This window comes from Octodon degus, unplaced genomic scaffold (genome assembly GCF_000260255.1).
Source record: "Octodon degus isolate 3935 unplaced genomic scaffold, OctDeg1.0 scaffold00075, whole genome shotgun sequence".
Classification (NCBI taxonomy): Eukaryota; Metazoa; Chordata; class Mammalia; order Rodentia; family Octodontidae; genus Octodon; species Octodon degus.
Window position 1 is genome coordinate 720,251 of NW_004524651.1, and position 20,358 is coordinate 740,608.

Consider the following 20,358-nt stretch of genomic DNA (forward strand, 5'->3'; position numbering starts at 1 on the left):
GTTTGAACTGCAAATATGTATAAAATATAGCAATTCACAAATGCCCTAGAAAGATTTTAATTATCATCATGACATAATGACATTTTTAAATGCTTCAACTTCCAGTGGCAACTGCCACCGGCAAGTTTAAACTGCATTCATGTATGTATTATAAGTACTATGTAAAAGGAGGTCTTGTGCATTTCCAGTTTGTAAGGTACCTGTGTACTTAAAATATGTATGGAGACCTACTGTACAGTAGCTTTGCCCCTTTAATTGGGGCATATTAATCTTACAGTATTTATCCCCCTCACATCCCAGACTGAGATACTGGTACGGGGCCTTAGGTAGCTGCCAGTAAATTACTTTAATTGCTGTCTTGATGTTAACAAGTGTTATAATGAAATAATCTATCTGATGCTAAATAAAGGCTTTAGAATGTTCCAAAAACGTGATCTCCTTAAATGGTACATTAACAACACTGTCCTCAAAGAAGAGGTGAGCGGGCAGTTAGCAGTCTCTGGGTAGCAGATTTTTGTAGAGGCTTCGTTTCCATCATTCTGAATGCAGAGAATCGGGCTAGGGATACCTGGCTGAAGAACTTGGACCTGGGTCGAAGGAGAGTGGTTTTAAAAATGTATACAAGGGTTGGAAGTGCTCTTCACAAATCTGAAAAAGATTTAGGATTTGGCATTCACTGGTTTGTGCCTCCTATATTATAAAATAAGCACATATATAAGGTTTAGTGCCTGCAGGAAGTTTATTGATACCCTTGGTGGCAGACTCCATCTTGAGTGATGATTTGGTGTCATTTTTGGCATCTGTTGGGAATGTAAACAAGTGAACTACACAGGAGCAGAAATGCAAGGCTCGGCCTCCTGCGGCTCTAACCTCTTGGTTAGCATGCTTTCACACTAAGGGATCCTAGCGTTTCCTACCTCAGCCAGCCGCCTGGCCAGAAGAGGCCTACGGTAACCATGAAAGGCGGGCTCTATACTTCACATCCTGTCCTTGTCTTGCCCACTGTGTAGGTTCCGTGGTCTGTACCCAATAGTTGGCATTCGAGACAGTAAGTACTGAGAACTGAGGCTTTGAGAACTCCATTCTAGTTGTCACTTTACCTCTTCAGTGTCTCCAGAGAAGCCACTGTGTACGCCATGGATAATCCCACAGCCTGAGCTCTTGCCTGCTCTCCCCGTGCTCCTCCCCCTGGCCTCAGCCTGCTATAATACTGCATCTCTCAATCTACCACATAGGCAGAGGTGACAAGGTTGCTTGGATCACATATTGGGCCTTTATTAATAACTAGTAGGCAGGTGGAGACAACCCATCAAATTAAATATGCCCCGACTCAAGTATTATTATCAATTCAGTTTTTTAAAATATCTTAAATCTCCAGGTTGACATATCAAAATGCAGAGCGCGCAAGTATGTGAAGGCCTCTGTGGCACGGCAGGAAAAAATACCTACCGGATTTAAGGTTCTGTTTTACGCACATGGGCACTGGTCACAGTAATCTCTCCAGCAATACCGTAACTTCCAAAAGGAGTGTGTTTGTCACCAGATCCTGAGCCTTTCTTAGCTACATCTTCTACTGGGAAAGCAACAGAAAGAAAGACTGGGCTTTGTGGCCTGTGGCCCTCGTGCCCACTTGTAGGAGGACTGGCATTCTGGGGACTCTGGGCGTGTTTCTGGAATTTCTGGTCTGCAGCGACAGCAATGGGCACTTGGACTGTAGCAAATCTCTTCAGGCCATCTGCCTGGGAGACAACAGCGTGTCCGGGAAGAGACTTCCAATCTTGCACTTCCTGAACATTTGAGCCCACTAAAATAAAAGGTGGGGGACTGGTCTTCTTGCTGTCATCCATCATCACGTAAGTAGAAGTAACTTTTGGTGAATTCTGCTGCAGAAACTGGGCATCCTTAGAATTAGATAAATAGAGGGTTGCTTGGGGGAAAGGCCCAGGTGCAGGTGGCGGTGATGGGCGGCTTTGTTGATTCATATCAGTTAGACAATAAAGAGTCCACATGTTGTTAGAATATGGTGGTGGTTGTCCTGCTTCGCTTGTTGCTATTGCTATAAAAGAAACACAAAATTTGCAGGTATTAAAGGTTTGGTCTCTGTATCAGGTGCTATGCACAGTAATCTTTGTAAAAAAATTTCACAAACATTTGCAGTTTTGTAAACATTTTACTATATTTTTACAGCTGTAGTAATATGTGCCATAAAGCATGCTATAGAGAGCGAAGTAAGTTATGTCTGGTAATGTGAAAGAATGATTCTGAACAGTAGGAAGAGGAGGACAGTGTTGTGTTAGTGACCGGCAGGGACACTGGAGTTGCAGCTCCAAAAGCAATCTCATTCTAAGTCGCTGTTTCCAGGTTCTTACACTTTAGACATGGCCTTTATGGGATCCTCAGGAGGATTGCTAGCACGGCCTTGGCTTCCCAAAAGTCAACTGAGTGTGGGAGGCCACTCAAGTGAGTGTTGCTGCCTCTGCGCAGTGATTTTCTTTCCCAGAGAAGTCAGGATTCGCTGTCACTTGGTCCCCTAGTCTGGCCCTTCCAGGCACTGTTATCTCCTACCACACACAAAATATCACATCATCCAGGATTCAGCACCCCCAGAATCTGCTTCCTTCTCCAGCACAGCTTGAAATCCTGGGTCCTACCTGGCAGTGAAAGGCTGGTTGTTCAAGAACAGAGGTCTAGATGTGCCACCCATGACCTGCCTTCTGCAGACAGGCACTGTTGTTTGGGAGGAAGATGGGCCTAGGGAAAAGGTTCCTGATGCAGGAGTTTCTCTTTGGGGCACTAGGCCATCTGACGCCTTTTTCTTCCCGGAAGAGAATGATGACCACTGTGTACAGGAGGCAGTCGCTGTGTCTTCCACAGCCTCAGGTACTCTGAGCTGATCTTTCCGTATCAGAAAATATATCCAACTCCTAAGTTTTCTCACCCTGGCATTTGAGAACTTAGTCCGTGTATTTGTAGGACAGCTGGGTTTTTTGGGTTTTTATGTTGTACATTAGAAACATTTAAGTACTTGAATACAGTGACTTGCCTCCTGTGCAGCTGAAGCCCCAGGCTGTGTGCCCAGCACTGCCCTCTAGCTTTGCAGCCGTCTGAATCCCTGACACTCTGCTAGAGAATCTCTTCTAAAACCTGCTTTGGTCATACTTCTTGATCATTCTGGCTGGAGTCAAGAGTTGAGAGTTCCTATAGCAGGAGTGGGGGGAGCAGCTCCTGCATGTCCCTGTCCATCCAGATCTGAGGTGTCTACAGGGGGCAGAGGGTGGGCAGACCCAAGGGCTATACTCAGATGGAGCTAGAGGTCACACTGTGTCTGTGACACAGAGAAACGGGCAGCAGCTGAGCAGCCAAGAACGCAGCTTGGTGGGGCACCTGAGACTGACCACAGGAAGCCAGTCTTGGGAACTGCAGCCCAGGGGCCACCTGCCCCTGCTGGGAAGCCACAGGCAGGCGCTGCTGCTGGAGTCACACCTCAGACCTGGATGCAGAGTGTTCCTGACCTACTACGAAAGCAGTCCAACACACCACCATTTCTTTCACATTTTAAATGCCAAGCCCAGGTAAATGCAGTGCTGTAGTTAGACCTTACATTCACAGGTGAGAATGGGAAACTAACACCTCTAGCAGTTTTGCTACAGGCACATAGTTTTGTGGGCATAGGCTTTGATGTTCACAATGTAGTAAGTCCAAAAGCACAAATAAAGTGTGGACGACCAGACCTTGGGAATGTCTCTTTTAAAAATCACTCCTAAGAGTAAAATCTTAAATACGACAAAGCTTTTTAGTAGATTTGGCATATAAAAAAATTACTGAAAACAAAAGCTCACCTAACCTACGGGGAGCCTACCTAGACAGTGACCTGAAATACAACATGGAAACATCCATCTGATTGTCTTACCTGGCCTCACCAAACCTGGTCAGGTGCTGCCTCCCCTTCTGGTTGCACTTGCAGCTCAGTAAGACCTTCTAGCACTGGAGAGAAGGGGCCACTAGATGACTGTGCAGTCGCCCCTGGGAGCACTGCTTCACCCTCTGTGTCTTGGGGTGAGTTCTGCCCAGGTGTGTCAGGTTCTACTGACATAATCTCCACTTCAAAGTGCAGAGACTTTCCCGGGCCTGTCTTGATAAGGTCCTCTGCATCCAGGGGCTTTTCAGGTGCCTCTGGCTGGCCTTGAAAAGGGGGATCAGAGAGCAGGACTACAGCTTCTACCTCTACGTGGACCAAGGGCGGGGAACCTGCAGTCTCCAGTGCTGCAGGTTGTGCAGACTCTACAGGATTTTTGCACATGCCTGTGGGCATCTCATACACTACAAGTCTGGGGCTACCTGGTGGTGATGGCTGCTTTTCAGTAATAGGGAAGATTACAACTCCTTCAGTGACAGGCACACCGTCATATATGGATGATACACGAAGGGCTGAGGTGACCTGGGCATCAGCCTGCAAAGGGGCCTGGGGAGCTTGATCATAAACAGGAGGGTGTTGTTCATCCTGCAAGGGGACTGAGGAAGCCGCTGATGGTTCAACCTCTCGGTCTTTAGCTTTAGGACCCACATCTAACTGCACAGATGCTTGGCTTACCACCCGCACCTCTCCAGGGTACGCCAGAGGAGCAGTCACCACCACTTCTTCAGCAACCTCTGTGCTCAGCACCTCCTCCATAAAAATGGGCATACTGGTTGCCGTGTCCACCATTAACACATCAGATTCATGAGAATGAGTAGATGCAACATTACCTAGCATCTGAGTGGCAAACTGAGCCGGGTCAGCTGGGACATAAGCGAACTCTGCCGAGACGGGAGCTGGAGATGGTGAGCGGGGTGGGGTGGTGGCCTTGGGCGTGGCTGGCTTGGAGGGACTGCGGACCACGTCAGCTGCCGCCTCAGGTTGCAGGCACTCTGTGCTAACTAGTGGAAACTGGGTGGTTTTGTTGATGAACTGTGGTCCCGAAACACTGTCCTCCTCTGTGTCTGTGCATTTTTCCATCCGTGTAGGTTCTTGGAAGACCACAGATGTTCCTTCACATTCTTTTAAACGCTCTAGTTTCTTCTCCAGCATCATTCCTTCTGACCATTTCTCTACTAAAGATCACAGCGAATGGGTTAATTAGCATATATTCCTCAAAGAATTTTAAAGACAGCAATGATAGTTTCAAGTAACAAAAATACAAGTTTCCGCTTTATTTCCCAGCATCTGTGTTTTTGTGTGGATAATGAAACCTTCTTTGTCCTTACCAGCTAAGATCCTCAGTTCACTTCCTCAGAAATAAGTGACCATAAACATCACATTGGGAAAACTATAATCCATACAATCCTAAACTGGTCACCAGGAAGACCGTAATGTTGTTTCTAAAAACAAGTAATTGTTCCTAGAAAAAAGGAACTGGAAACGTCCATGGAAAAAGCTCATAATCCAAAGTCCATGTAAGCAGGATAACAGGAAAACAAAAGACCAACTCGGGCAGTAAATGAAATCTTCAGTAATGACATGTACTGCCATGAATAAAGGCGTTCCTCAGTTTAAGAAAAGGAGTGAACCAAGTGTAACAATGAATTGGCAAACTGGAGCACCCTGGGAGTTTTTGCGTTAGGAAGCGACATTATCTAACCCTGATGCGGCAGCAGCAGCTGGCAGGCGTGGTCGTGCTGTCAGAATCACACTGACCCAAACAGGAGGAGAAGGCAGCAAGCTCCAAGTTCAGGGGTGGACTCTGAATCCTCAGGCCCGAGGGAAGTGCCTGCATCCTGGAAGGGCAAGAGGAGCTGGAGGGGGAGTGTAACCTCTTCTGTCCTTCACCCCCACAGCTGGTCCACCCCCAGAGTGCAATGTGCGTACTGAGCAGTCTCCTAGGGAGAGGCTTACAGAATCAGTTTGGTTCTTTCACTTGGTGGTGTGTTTTCACAGGCTTACCTGCTCTCCAAAGGACAGAGCCCTGTGAGCCTTACTCCACATTGGCTGCTAGTTTCTTGTAAATTCTGTACAATTAAGGTGTCTCCCGAGTATGAACACTACATGCTTGTGAATAGAAAAATTTCAAAAAAACAAAACCTATGTGTACTCTCTGGTACCTTGTTCAGAACAATCACATTTTATCTCTTTCCACTTTAACTGCCAATCCATATGACTAAATGTCAGGTGTCACTAATGATGGATTAAGATGGGACCAATTACAATCATCAGGGCAGGTAACAGAGACACACAAATATAAGTTAAAAAAGCACCATTCCTAAATAGACTTGAGAACTGGGAAAAGGAAAAAGCCCTTTTAAAACAAAAGGAGTTACTTTCATGATTTTGAGTCAAAGAGCTACAAAAAATATTTTCATTACAATGAAAGGCCAAAAAATAATAAAATAAAAATTAAGAGGGCTGGCCAAATAGCTCAGTGGAGTAAAGCACTTGCTTAGGCAGACATAGCCCCTGCTGGCCCCGCCCCACCTTGGGGCACACTGAGACAGCGACTGAGACTGGGCATGGTGGCACATGCCCAGAGCTGTAATCCCAGCTCTTTGGGAGGCTGAACACAGGCAGATCACTAGGAGTCCGATCTATGTAGTGAGACCCTGTAGACCCTTACTAAAATTTAAAAGGCCAGATTAATTGCAAGATCCCAGCTGTTCGAGTGCAGGGAGCAGAGGTCATTGGTGATGATTCCCCAAAAGGAATCAGAGCTAAGGGAAGGAAATGACACAAGAACAATCTCAGCTGTGCCACAGCCTGCAGAGACATGGCTGCTGCATGACAGGAGGCAAGTGTCCACCAACAGGCTAGATGTGGCTGGAACTTCTGTCTGAAACAGTCGAGACTCAGGCAGGTCGACATTCCCTCCCCCACACTTTCCCACCAGCCTCACATGGCAAACAGGAGAAAGGGCAGACGATGATCACAGAACCAGTGCACAGGCCACTGCTAGGCAGGCAGTGGGCAGGAACACTGAGTGCGCGCCATCCCTGAGGTCCAGGCACAAAGCCAGCCTCGCCTGAGTGGGCCCAGACCTCCAGGGAGCCTCGTGCTCCACTTAGCAGCCAGCACTAATAAGCAGCAGCAGGCTGCCAGCTGCCGAGGGGCCAGAGCACAGAGGCGCTGAAAGCTGACAGATGTCCTCTGGGCCCCACCCCACCCTGTGACCCCACAAGGCCGCTCGGTCCTCTGTGGGCAAGCTGGAGGTCTGCTGGAGCAGATGACAAGACAAGAGCAAAGCTCCAGGCTGGCTGACCGGACTGACCACCCGATGCTAACATGAGGCATCCCTGAGTATGCTCCCTTAGATTATGGTGGGGAATCTACCACACATGGCCTAGCAAGCTGTCTCCATCACTGAAAGCTCTATGAGGTCTGCCATCCCTGCCTTAGGCCTACAGGACAAGGGCTTTTGGGACATACTTGGGCAATTCTGGGAGGGTCCACTGCCCTTTTGAAAATGTCTCAGAGCTCTGCCACACCAGGAACTTACCTAAGACATTAGCCCTAAGAGATAAGATGATTTAAATTTTTAATGTTGAAAATGCAAGACTTAATACATTATTCTCTACAGAAGTTCCCTACTAAATAATGACTATTAGGGCAAAGCAAAGCTTGTGTACTGCGCTCAGGAACAGTTATCAGGAAATTCAGGATGCTGCTTTCTTCCCCAGCTTCTGCCCACAAATACACAAGAAAGGGCCTAGGCATCGGGGCCAGCTGTGATGTAGTAGCTGCGCCACCAGGTCAACTCTTCTGAGCTTTGGCCTCCTGTCTGTGAAGCTGGGATTCCAGTTCTTACCTCAAGAGTTTTGTGAAGACTTGATTTGAAAATATGTCAAATTTAAAGTTCTAGAACTCTAAAATTAACTTTGATTAAAGTTAAATTGGCAATTTGCAAAACTCAGTGGTACAATACAGGGTTAGGGTTTTTTCCCCCTATATGAATGACATGTAAATTTTTTGAGTAGATGTGCTTTACAATTTTTTTAAAAAACAGTTTGTGTGTAATCTCAACATTCTGGGAGGCTGAGGCAAGAGGATCTCAAATTTGAACCCACCCCAGGGAACCTAATAAGACCCTATCTTAATAAAACATAAAAAGGGCTGGGGTGGGGGCTTCCAGTTAGCTTAGCTGTTTGAGCGCCTACTCATGCAAATGCAGCCAGGTGCAAGATACCATGGTTCAATCCCCTCCACCACCTGCCTTACCAGACCCACCCTTAAGGCAGCCTGAGCCAGCCAAAAAAAAAAAAAAAAAAAATAGGGGCTGGGAATATAGCTCAGCTTGAATGGCCCAAATTCAACCCTCAGTACCACCAAAGGGAGGGGACACCTTAAGTTTTGTTTTGTTTTTTGTGTTTTTGAAAGTACAAGAGCCATTTAACTTTGCTTAGCATGTAGTACGACAGAATGTTAGCAAACATACAAACACCAGTTACCATATGCACATGCAACATATAAACTATACTGAACCAGTTGACACCTGTTTATGGTAAAGAGCTTTCTATAATGCTTTAAAGCCTGATCAGGTTCAACAGCTCCTGATTTGTAACCTTGAGATGTGTGAAGAAAACTTTCTTAAAGTTGTGTCCTGGGTAGGTGCAATAGTTTTATCAGCACTAGCACCCACTACGACCTCCGTGAGCTGATTCTCCTTAGACTAACGATGCCCAAACCCACGCAGACTCAGTGTTGGGAACAGAATAAAAGCCCTTCCTTTTTGTAGGAGTTTTTAAGAAATCAAATCAGACTGAAATTCATTGCAAAATCCTGATTTTTCCATAGAAACAAAAAGACTGAGGTAAATTCTAAGCACACAGTAGCTCTTGCAACAGGTAGAACTCACATGGACACTTGGGGTGCCAGGTATAAAACTCCCAGGGAAGCATAAGGAAAAAGGCACACCCTGCACCCAAGGGGACCATGAAGTGGTCACAGACCATCGAAGAGTAAGCAGCAGTGTGGCACAGGAGCCAGGAGCGGCCTGACAGGGTTGGGAGTGGGGAACCTATGCCAGAGCTTATAGTCAGACTTGGGAGTTTAAAATCTTAAAAAATATTCCAGGCCGGGGGAGATAGCCCAGCAGTCTAAGTGGCTGCCTGGCAAGCACAGGGACCCACCTGAGTTTGATCCCCAAAATGGCATGCTGTGCTGGCCCTGCCCCGGGTGCACCCCTCTGAAACCGGGCATAGTGGCACACACCTATAATCCCAGTGCTGGGGAGGCTGAAACAGGAGAATCACCAAGTCTGAGCTGCATAGTGAGATCCTGTACCAAATAAATTAAAAGAAAAGAAAAAAATTCCAACCAGCGTGTGTGCAGCTGGCTGGGATGAGAATGCTAGACAGTGAGTTAAATGGTCTGTGTCTCTTCTCTTCCCTGTATGTCTATGACATGACAGATATTGACAAAGCAAAGGTGAAAAACAGAGTTGAGTCTTTTGAAGGCCAGTGGTACAAAGTAGGTGCCTGACAGTGTGGTCAGTGCAGTGACTAAAAGCATCCCAAGGTACAGTGGCCTTTAGGCCAGTTTTATTCAGCTTTGGAAAAGAGAGGAGGTGGTGGGACAGGCACTGGTGACGTGCACTGTGGCAGGTGGAAGGCAGAAGATGGAATGACCTTTCTGGAAAGGCAGCCTCAGGTGGATTCTAGGTCACTTTCTCCAGGCCAAGTCTGTTTTTGCCTTCTCTTTCCTGTTGGTTTTCCAACTCAGTTATCAAACTATTCTGGGCTGAGTGGAACAATAGCAAATGCAGCTTGGCATCTCTGTGATTTACCCCTCCCTCTACTTTGGATTTATTTCTATCCCTTCTTCTCCCCACTACCCACCAGCACCCCACCACACACAACTTTACCCAAATCTCTTTTCTCAATTAAGACAAAGAATTAAAGCAATGTGGGTGGAATAGCAGTCATGTCTCCTTATGCATCCCTGGGAGCATCTTAACAAGGTTTGAGGCAGCACCTTACCCAGTCCCTGGGGATAAACCACTAAGTGACGCACAGTGATTCTCGAGTGGGAACCATTTCCCTTGAGAACCTAAAGGTAGCAGGCGTGGGGGGCATCTGCAGGTGTCTCAGTGTCTGGGAAGCCAAGATGATGCCCAGTGTCCTGCAGCACACAGGAGCGCCAGGCTGGCCACAGAGCACCTGGGCAGCAGCGCAGCGCCTCCACAAGCCAGCTCTGTTCTGACCCCTCACTAGAACCTGGATGGGCCTCCCTTGGGCCCTGGGCCACAGGTGGAATTGTGCTAGTGGGCTCACAAGAATTTTCCTTAATGGAAGGAATGAGCATCACCAGTGCCACAACTTTCTCTTTCCTGACAGGAACACAGATGTAACACAGGGAGGCGTGAAGGAGCCCACACCCTACTCCGCATGTGATGTTGCAGGTGGCACATCACTACATCACAGCAGGACAAACATTGCCAGGGCCTCATTCTCTTCAAGTCAGTGTTACTTTTCTGCTCCTGAGCGATGCAGGGTGTAAATTAGAAGCAGTAAAGAAATATGGCAGAGGAGGGTGTGGTATAAGGCACAGTGTATTCCTATTCTATGCTTTTATAAACTCCTTACCAGGACTTATGTATTTAGTACAGTGTCTATAGTGTCTCACTATACAGATCAGACTCATAGTGATTCTCCCGTTTTCAGCCTCCCAAGCACTGAGATTACAGGCAAGCCACCATGCCCAGTCTCAGTGGCTGGCTCAACATGCCCCACATGCTGGGGATCGAACCCTAATCCCTGAGTCTGCCTAAGAAGGCACTTTAATCTGCTGACCTATCTGGCCGGCCTTCACCAGGACTTCCTGCATTAAGATTTAGGACAATAAAATAGTAATATATATTTTTAAAAAACTTACTGCCCATAAAATCTGGGCTGTGTCTCATACATCCTCTTTTCTCTGTAGAGTAAGGATACCTAGTTAGAGGAGGAGGAGGAGAATTACTTTGGATTTTCTATATCACAATCATGTGATCTATAGTTTCACACTTTTTTTTTTTGTACCAGGAATCAAACTCACCACCTTGTACTTGCCAGGCAGGCACACGTGCCACTGAGCTATTTCACTGGCCCCTAGTGTATTCTTTGCTATTATCTTACCGTCCTAGCCCTGATTGTAGAGGTGGGGGCCTGCGTGTGCTGTCACTTTGCTGCGCACACATTACCAGGTGTATGGCATTTCCTTGTATTCAGTATGTGTATAAGTTACTCTGAAAGTATTTGTTGAACAGGTCTAACGGCAATGGATGTTCTAGGTTTTTATCCTGAATATGTCTATATTTTGCTTTCTTTTCTTTCTTTCTTTTTTTTTTTTTTTTTGCGGGGGGCGGGAACCGGGGATTGAACTCAGGCCCTTGAGCTTGCCATGGAAGCGCTTATTCTACTGAGCCATCTCCCCGGCAACTTACTTTCATTTTTAAAAGTGTATTTTCTCTTAAGTTGTTTTGGCAGCTTCACTTGTGGTACCTTGAAGATGTCATTCTGCTCTTTTGGCCTCTGCAGTTCTCATCTAGAAGAGGCTATGTGTCTTACTGTTCTTCTGAAAGGAATGGTTCTTTCACCCCTCGCCACTTGTGATTTTGTCCCAGTTTCAGTCGTTTCACTGTACACGAGTGTGGATCTCCAATTTCTCCCGCTTCGAGTTCACCACATCTCTTCAGTCTGTGAGCTGATCCCTTTAGACTTTTCAGCCATTATTCATCCAGAGACTTCTTTCCACTTAGGCTCTTTTCTTCCCCTATAACTCTCGTGACACATCTTACACCCATGATAGTGCCACTACACATCCTGTACACTGTGTCTCTCTATGTGTTAGTATGGTGGTTGTCACTTGGCCTGTTTTTTAGTTTTCCAATTCTGTTTTCTGCCAGTAAATACATATAGTAAATTCATTTTGTAGTTATGGGATAACCTCTTTCTCTTTCTTACTGTAGAAGCTAATAGCTGCAGGCACTCATCATGGATTCTCACACTGTCGAGGTTCTCTAGCTTTATTTTCTGGCTTCTCAAGACACCCTGGTTCTTTCCAGCGCTCAGGTCACAGCGCCTGGACTTTCTCTGAGCCCTCTTCTACTGCTGTTTCACATTTTATCCCGTGATGCAGAAGTGCTTCTGCCTGCTCCTTTGAATGCCTTGTAATTTCTAATTGCATACTGCCAACTGTAAGGGACACACTACACTGTCTCAGTTTATATTTTCTATGCATAATTTTAATAAAGACAGATCAATTGGGTACTCTGGAGACTTGGTTGCCTTTTTTATAGTAGGCGTATTTCAGCTTGGTTCTAAATCCTAACCTTTCCTGTATCCCTAGGGTGTGACCTTTCTATGCTCTCAACTGAACTACCAAGGTTTCCCAGAAGTCTCTTCCTTTTGGCTAAGCCCAGGCTATAAAGCCTCTCCCAGCACAGCAGCCCTTCTGAAATCCTAACTTTTCCCTGCTAAACCACCTCAGGTCTTACTCCACACAAGAACAAGCTCAGTTTGAAATGGACCAAAGCAGAGGCAATATTTTTCCAGTCCGTCAGCGCAAATCCCTCCTCTCTGGCTTCCTGCCACTCAAATCTCAGGCACACTCATAACCCCAAAGTTTGCCTGTCTGTATCTCTTCCCAGAGAGATTTCTGCTGTTGTTTGGGTTCTGTTTTCTGGTATAAGAATCTGAAAAATACCCTGGGGTAAAAAGGATAGATATGGGTCCAAATTCCCATCGATCCCACTTCCTAAGTATCCAGGTTTTCGTGGGGAGGGGCTGGAATTCAGGATCTTGTGCTTGCCAGGCAGGCACTTATGCCACTGAGCTATATCCCCAGCCTTGGACTACTTTCAATTTATCATTTTTATGTGTGCTTGGCACAAGGAAAGTAAGTTCAATATCAACAATTCCATCATAGCCAAAACTAAAGCCTTTTCCTCTCCCATTGAATTTTACCTACCATAAGATGTGGCAGTTGTCAGGAATTTTAAGACTTTCTAAGGAAAATAATGAATGAGACCTTGAGTACACAGGGCTTAGGGCCAGGGATGCAGCTTGGTGGCAGAGACTTGCCCATCCCGCATGAGGCCCCAGGTGTGATGGCCAGCACTGCAGCAAGTAACATAGGCAGAGGTTCGAAAGGTGGAATTGTACAGAATTAGCAATTTTTCAAATTTCACAGAATTTGAAAGATGGAAAGGGGAGAGAAATGAACTCCAGAGGGGAAAGCAGCATAAGCCTAAATCAGGCAACCTGCAGATCCTCCTCATTTTCCTGAGATGACAGTGTCAGCATCTGGCACATAACACCTAGGAAGGCACAAGAGGGGCAACTGAAAGGTAAGAGACGCTAGGTGCAGCAAGCACAGCCTGCATGCTCTGGTAGAGGGAGCCGGATTTACATACACTGACTTAGGCATTCCCAGAAAGCATTTCTTCACTTCACTTTGACTGATCTTACATTAAAACACTCATTTTCCAGTGGTAGAATTTTCTTGATTTTAAAATCTCTTTTGAGTTTTGGGAAACATCACTCCCTTATCAAATGCCCTCCTTCTAAAGAGGGACTCCAAGTACTAGGTAAGTTCGGCCTTGGGCCTAAATGTCCTTTTCTCTCAGTTACCTTGGATGGTGGAACAACCTGGGTTGATGGTGTGCTGGTCTCTGACCTTGTAGCTACTGTGCACGTTGTTTCCAACTTTCTGGAAAATGTGCCTTATTTGCTTCCCTTAAGTACTGGGAAAGTTCATTCCTAATTTGGTCCTCTGCAGCATCTAAGGTCAAGGTGCACATTTTTATCTTATTCCTAGCTTGGATATTATGTCCTATCCTCTGCTGACTTCACCTTTTCAGTCCCAATTCCTTGGTCAGTTACTGAGACAATCCAACAATATCTGGACCTACTCAAAGCCAGATCCAGAGCATAAAAAACCAGTAGAATAGCCACAGGCCATCTGCAAAATGACTTATTTCCAATCACTTGCTTCAATGCAGGCCTCTCATTAAATGTTTATAGAGGGATGGGGAGATAGCTCAGTGGCATAAGCACCAGCCTGGCAAGCACGAAGACCTGGGTTCAATCCCTGGTACTGCATGCCATGTGGCCCTGGAACCCTAGGCATGCTGTGCGGGCCAGAAACCAGGCATGGTGGGGCATGCCAATAATCCCAGCACTGGGGAGGCTGACACAAGAGGATCACCACAAGTCTGAAGTGCATAGCAAGACCCTGTGTATTTTTTTAAAAAATGTATGGGTCACCTGACATAGGAGAACTACTGAGTAGATGGCTGAACAAAGCACGTGTGGTGCTATGTGCAGCACCGCACATACACGTAGCTTGCCCATGTGGCACGCACTCTTTTCCAGTGCCCAGGAAGGCGAAGAGCAAGGCTGCCATCAGGCTTTAGGCAGTGCTGACTCAAGAGTCTACCTGCCTTCCTTTTACTAGTGGATTTTAGGCTATCCCCACATCCCAGCACCACAGATCCATTACGAGGAAGGATTTTCCATTGTCCTTTGCCTCACAGCAAGAAGCAAGTTTATATAAGACCGTCTCTTTCCCTACTCTCGCTTATACAAAGTAAAAATCTGATTCTGATAGGTTTGACTCTTAACACTCAGCCCTGGGAATTTTAAGACAAACATCTTCTCTCAGTAAGAACAGTCTCTGAGAAAACTAAAGCTTGCTCACTATGCACTGTGGAAACCCAATACAGAATAATTACTTCCCTGCTCTGAGCTGTATTTGCCAGTTCCCTAAAGCAAATGAATGCTGCTATGGGTAGCAATCAACACAGCAAGCAAGAATAATTAGGAAGGATCTGAAATCCAAGCACACTAAAATATTTCAGAAATATTCCCACAATACTGAAGAATTTGGATTCTGGACCATAGGAAGCTATCAATTTTTTTGGATTATAAAGCTATGAAGCTCAAAGCAAAGATGTCCTTTCATGACTTGTGCCTTGTCTTCTAGTGCTCCTGACCTCCCCTTGGCACCCTAGCTTGCTCACTCAGCTTTCCTGCTGGGCTGTGTGTGTGCCCTATGTTCCTGGTCCCTGTTGTGGCACTCCAACCCCAATTCGTGACCACACCATTTGCGCAGTAATTTATGTAGCCTTCTTTATACCTTTCCTGCTGGCTTGATCCACCAGTAAGCAGTACAACCGAACTCTCCCATCACGAGGCTTTTTATTAATTATATTAGTAAAAAGACTCATAAAAGTGATTAGATCCCTTTGTACAAGTTGCACCATGGGTCATGCATGTAGCACCTGAAGTCCAAGCCACCCAGCAGTGAGACTGAACAATTATGGCCCCCCGTGAACATGTTAAATGGTTCCCCAGCTGACTGATCTTACCACCATGGAAAAGCATAAAGGACCAGTCTCTCTCCCACAATCACTACCAAATAATGAAAATAAACACTAGATTTTAATAAAATTATCTCCTTCATACAAATCATCACCAGTCTACCTAGGCAAATACAAGACTTGAAGAAATAAATGGGCCACTGAGACACAGCACCTATCCCTGCTTATGAATCAGGATAGGTGTCCTTGAAAAAGTGCCCAGGCTTGGCGCCAAAGCCTCCTAAATTTGCCTCTGGATAGGCCTACGATAGGTGTAGCCCTTGGCTTTAAACATGGACAACTACTATATAGTAACCAAATAAAGCCTAACAACAGAATTTGGTTTAAGAGTTAATTCAATTAAAAAAAAGTTAATTCAAGATCACTTAAAACAAGTAAACAATAGAAGCAAATATTTAACACCAAGGCTAACCACTATGACACCACACAGGAATTGAAACTGAGCCAAGACCGGAAGAAATGGCTCAGTGGAATAAACGCTTCCCTGGATAGCGCAAGGACCTGAGTTCAAATCCCCAGTTCCATAAAAAAAGAAAAAGAAAGAAAGAAAGAAACTGAGCCCAATGATCAGCAGCAATTCATAACTGCTATTACTATTATATGGCCAAACCAAGAAATAGCCAGGATCAGTTAGTAAAGTAAGTTAAGGACCAGGTATAATTTTTTCTTTTTGATGGTGCTGAGGTTGAACTCATGGCCTTATACATGGTGAGCACATGCTGTACCATGGAGCTACACCTCCAGTCCCAGAGTTTAGCCTTGATTGTTTTCAAAAGAGGTGAGTACCTCTGTCCCTACTTCCTTGAGGACAACTGTGGAAACTAGACACACCTGGCTTAGGGGGTAGGCTGTTAGTGGTAGCAAGGCAGGGACTGCCATGAGTAGTATAAAGATCAGAATTAGTGCCTTCTGGCCTTGCCACAAAAGAAGGTGATAAGTTAGAGGTGAAATAGTAAAAGATGATGGATAAAAGAAACCCAATTCCTCTTGCATCACTCCCTGAATTCAATAAGGTTTTTCCAGAGAGATCTTAGAGTGTTACTTTACAATGTGGAAAACATAAGCCACCCTACCAGGGAGATCAAAGTTCAGATTCCAACTCCAGTGATTTCTTAGCATTTATAAACTTAGGAGTTATTTAGTTATTTCCATGCCTCTTGAGTAAAGCTGCAATGTCATCTATATCATACAGTTTATAAATATAAATATATAATAAATAATATAAATATATATTTATATATTTATATAAAAAATATATATAATAAATATAAATAATATAAATGCCTAAAACAAAACAGATCTTTCAATAAATGTAAATTCTATTCCTTCCTTCTCTTCCTAGCATATAGAGAGGAAATTTAAGGGAATGATTCCTTTTGTTTTAAACATCACCCAAGCTTTAAATCTTATTAAGATAAAGAAATTATCCTGGGAGGACTGAAGCTTTGGGCTCTGTCCCTGGTTCAAATGGTAATGAGGATCTGCTTCAACTGCAGGTGGGAGGCAAAAAGAGGAAGGCCCAAGAAAGAGTTTCTCAGCCCAAGCTGCTTTGGCAATGGGTGTACCAGGTGAAAGGCCACCGTGCCATCCCTGCGCAGCGCCAGGGATCACACGAAAGACGCAAGGCTCTGGGAAGATGACAGAAAAGTCACAAGTTTGCTTCTGCATCTGGTTCTTCCTCCTTCATTACCTGACTGCGCATAAAACTTGGAAGCAATGGGGGAGATGGGTAAGCACTTCTGCGTTATGATGACAGCTACTGGTGCTTTCTAGGAAGAATCTCAGAATGAAGCATACGACTCAATGACATGTGCATGTGGGGACAACTTAATGCACACGCACATGCAAGCAGCATACAGTGATGCTTTCAGGCAGCAAACTAATCAGTTTGGAAAGAACTCCGGGGAACACAACATCCGAGTGCCCTTACAAAACTCATGCCTGTACCTTGTATCAGGGACACTAGGGGGCACTAGTATACTAGAGGTGGCAGTTACCTTGCCCCGATCACAAGTTCTGGAACCAATAGCTGGTTCAAACTTTAGACTCATCTCATGCGGAAGAGACTGAAATTCTAGAGTAAGGGTCAGCTGACAGTTCTCAAAGAATGATGTTTCCACAACTTGTAAGTCAGTGAAAATCTAGGAGCATTACAGGAACTATGTCCATAAGCAAAACTAGGATACATGTAATAAACGTTACATATTTCATACTTGTTTTATTGGAAAAACATGCAGCCAAGTTTACTTGGAACTCCCACAGGAACACCAGGTAGAGAATTAAAGCAGAAGATAGCAGCATGCCCCTCTAGAGAGGAAAAGGCCTAGCAAGTAGGATCCTCTGGTGCCTGTATATCCTCGGATAGTCCACCCTTAGCCCTGAAAGTGCTTCCCACACGTACGTACTCATGCAATCTCTATGACAGGACTTAAGTTAGTGAGTACTGTTTGTCCACTAAGACACTGGGGATGACAACAGAAGAAACACACATGTGTGAGCCAAACTGGTATTAAAAACGCTAAACTCTGAATTCTTTCTGGCCACTACCTTCATGTTACCTTCCCACCTTTCCAGGAAGTGAGCACAAGCAGTGTACATTTCTACAATCTGTTTCTAACAGACTGAGCCTGCTCTCAGGATTATGAGTGCCATAGGTCCAACTCCTTGAGATCTCTGAGGATAAAAGCTTACGCATCTCCTATCCTTTTCTCCTATCAAAGTGTGGATCCTTCATTAATTTTCTTAATTTTGAATCCTGGGATTCAAAGACCTTGACCTATCTGGATTAAAATCTCATTTAGTTCACTTGCTAAAATGAATGATGGATAAATTCAGGAAACAAATTAAATCTAAAGCTGTTAGTTATCTCCCACTCTATAGATTCACTGACTATGTCATCTTTTTTTCAAACAGGAAGACTGCACATGCCTCATACTGTCAGGTGCAGAAGACAAATAATAACCTGATGAGCTGGGAAACCAGACACACAGGGAAGAGAAGGGAAGGGTGGTTGATGTTCTTGCACATCTACAAACAGCTGTGGATGGCAAAAACCAAACCCTGGGCCTGTTGCCTCCAGTGAACTAAAAATGTACCACCAGGAAGCAGCCAGACTAAAGCATTTCCTGAACCATGGCATTTCATTCTCTGCTTCTTCAAATGCTTATCTCTGCCATTCTTAGTCTTGTGGCATCTTCTCCACTGTAGGCTCAAACCCTTATGAGTTCCATTCTCTTAGTCTTGTTCCTAACTTGTAGCTACTATGGCAGGGGAAGTTGGCCGAGCACTCATAGGTCCTTCCTTCTGTATACTCTATGACCATATTCTAAAATGTCGGTCAGCCAATGTAGTAAGAATTGCTCATTTATGTCCCACACTGGCTGCAAGTCTTCATTTTACCTCCTCCTGAAATTCTGCAAAGTTTTTTATACCATTCTTTTAGACATGCCTGTCCTTGGGGGTTGGACCATTAAATCCTCTTTTGCTTATGATTTTCCAAATTTTCATTAAATTTTGTCTTTTTCTCTCCTCCAACATTTTCATTGCTCCTCTACCAACACAGTTTCATTTGGTTCTACTCACATAAGATGGACAATCTGTACATGTACACAAACAGGACCTCCTTCTAAGCAGATATATGCACTATGTCGGTGTCCAGCACATGCAGAAAGAGACCACTGTTATGTAAAAAACGGATCAGAGACATCTAATTCACATATTCTCTAAACTGATAGGACCCATGGTGTGTGCAGGGGGGCTTTTCAATAAGGCCAAGAATTTTGAGTATACCTTGTGTGAAATCCCTGGGACCTAATGTGTCTCAATTTCAGAAAATTAGTGTTTGAGAATATTTGCATAATCTTTAATGGCTGAATCTAAAATCTAAAAATGTGAAATGCTCTAAACTCCAAAACTTTCTGAGCATTGTGTATGTTCCCCTTTTTGGATTTTACAGTATTGAAGCTTTTCAAATTATGAATACTTAAGGGCTGGGGAGATAGCTCAGCGATCTAAATGCCTGCCTGGTATGTGCAAGGACCCTGGTTCAATCCCTAGTACCGCATGCCTTGCTGGTCCCTGCTGTGCTGGCCACTGAAACCAGGGGTGGTGGCACATGCCTGTAATCCCAGGGCTGGGGAGGCTGAAACAAGAGGATCATTACCCGTCCAAGTTGTGTAGTGAGACCCTGTACCAAGTAAATAAATAAATAAATGATTTTAAAAATTATGAATGCTTAACCTGTGAAACTTCACTAGGTGACATATCTTACTATAAGTCAAATTTCACCACACTTTCGCACAGGCTGGCAGACTGGGAAGGGTCTGAGGCAACCCTGGTCAAAGCATTCATGTACATTCACTGTACCAAGTGGTTTGCAAAAGTGTTTTTTTTTTTTTCTTTTGTTTTAATGGAACCGGGGATTGACCTTAGGCCCTTGCACTTGCCAGGGAAGCGCTTATTCTACTGAGCCATCTCCCTGGCCCAAAAATGTTTCTTTAAAAAAGAAAAGATTTAGAATCTTCCAAAATGGTAGCCCCTAGTTTTTTTGTTTTTAACTGATTTAATCAAAACAAAGCACTGGTGTGATTATACACAAATGATTACTATGATTATTCAAATACAACACTTGTTACCATCAGTCCTAAATATGAATATATTCTAGCACTTTCACAGTAACTTAAAACCAACATCATTAAAAGGGTCACTGCTGGTGGTACTCACCTTTAATCTGATGGAATTGTTTAACTAGATCTTTTATATCCAGAGAATTATTCCCTGAAAAATAAGTACAGAAATTAAATACAGATACATAAAATTTGCAACTCAGAATGCTTTTTTAAAGCAACAAATATATAATCTAAAACAATAACAAACCTTCTCTAAACAATATAAGCTCTTTAAAATAAACTGCTGCAAACTCCGTGATGTTTGATGGATTGGTTTTGAGAATAGCTCTGCTAACACCCTCAAGCAGAGTCTTGAGGCCATAGGGTACGACAAGTCTGGACTTTGAAATCATTTTGGTAGATGT

The 20,358-nt window shown here is 44.6% G+C and overlaps 1 protein-coding gene across 4 annotated transcripts in view; it reads right to left on the reverse strand.

Moving 5' to 3' along the window:
* Nucleotides 1-447: 447 nt before the first annotated feature.
* Cabyr (calcium binding tyrosine phosphorylation regulated) overlaps nucleotides 448-20,358 on the reverse strand; it is a 22,696-nt gene continuing 2,785 nt past the window's right edge. The window contains exons 1-5 of one of the 4 annotated variants that reach the window (XM_023720349.1): nucleotides 20,202-20,352; nucleotides 20,049-20,102; nucleotides 4,747-5,091; nucleotides 1,450-2,056; nucleotides 448-587 (exon numbers count right to left, since the gene is read on the reverse strand). In XM_023720349.1, the coding sequence (XP_023576117.1) occupies nucleotides 1,455-2,056; nucleotides 4,747-5,091; nucleotides 20,049-20,102; nucleotides 20,202-20,346 (1,146 nt within the window). In that variant the 5' untranslated portion in view covers nucleotides 20,347-20,352 and the 3' untranslated portion in view covers nucleotides 448-587; nucleotides 1,450-1,454. The other 3 variants (XM_023720348.1, XM_012515694.2, XM_023720350.1) reach the window with 3 other exon arrangements.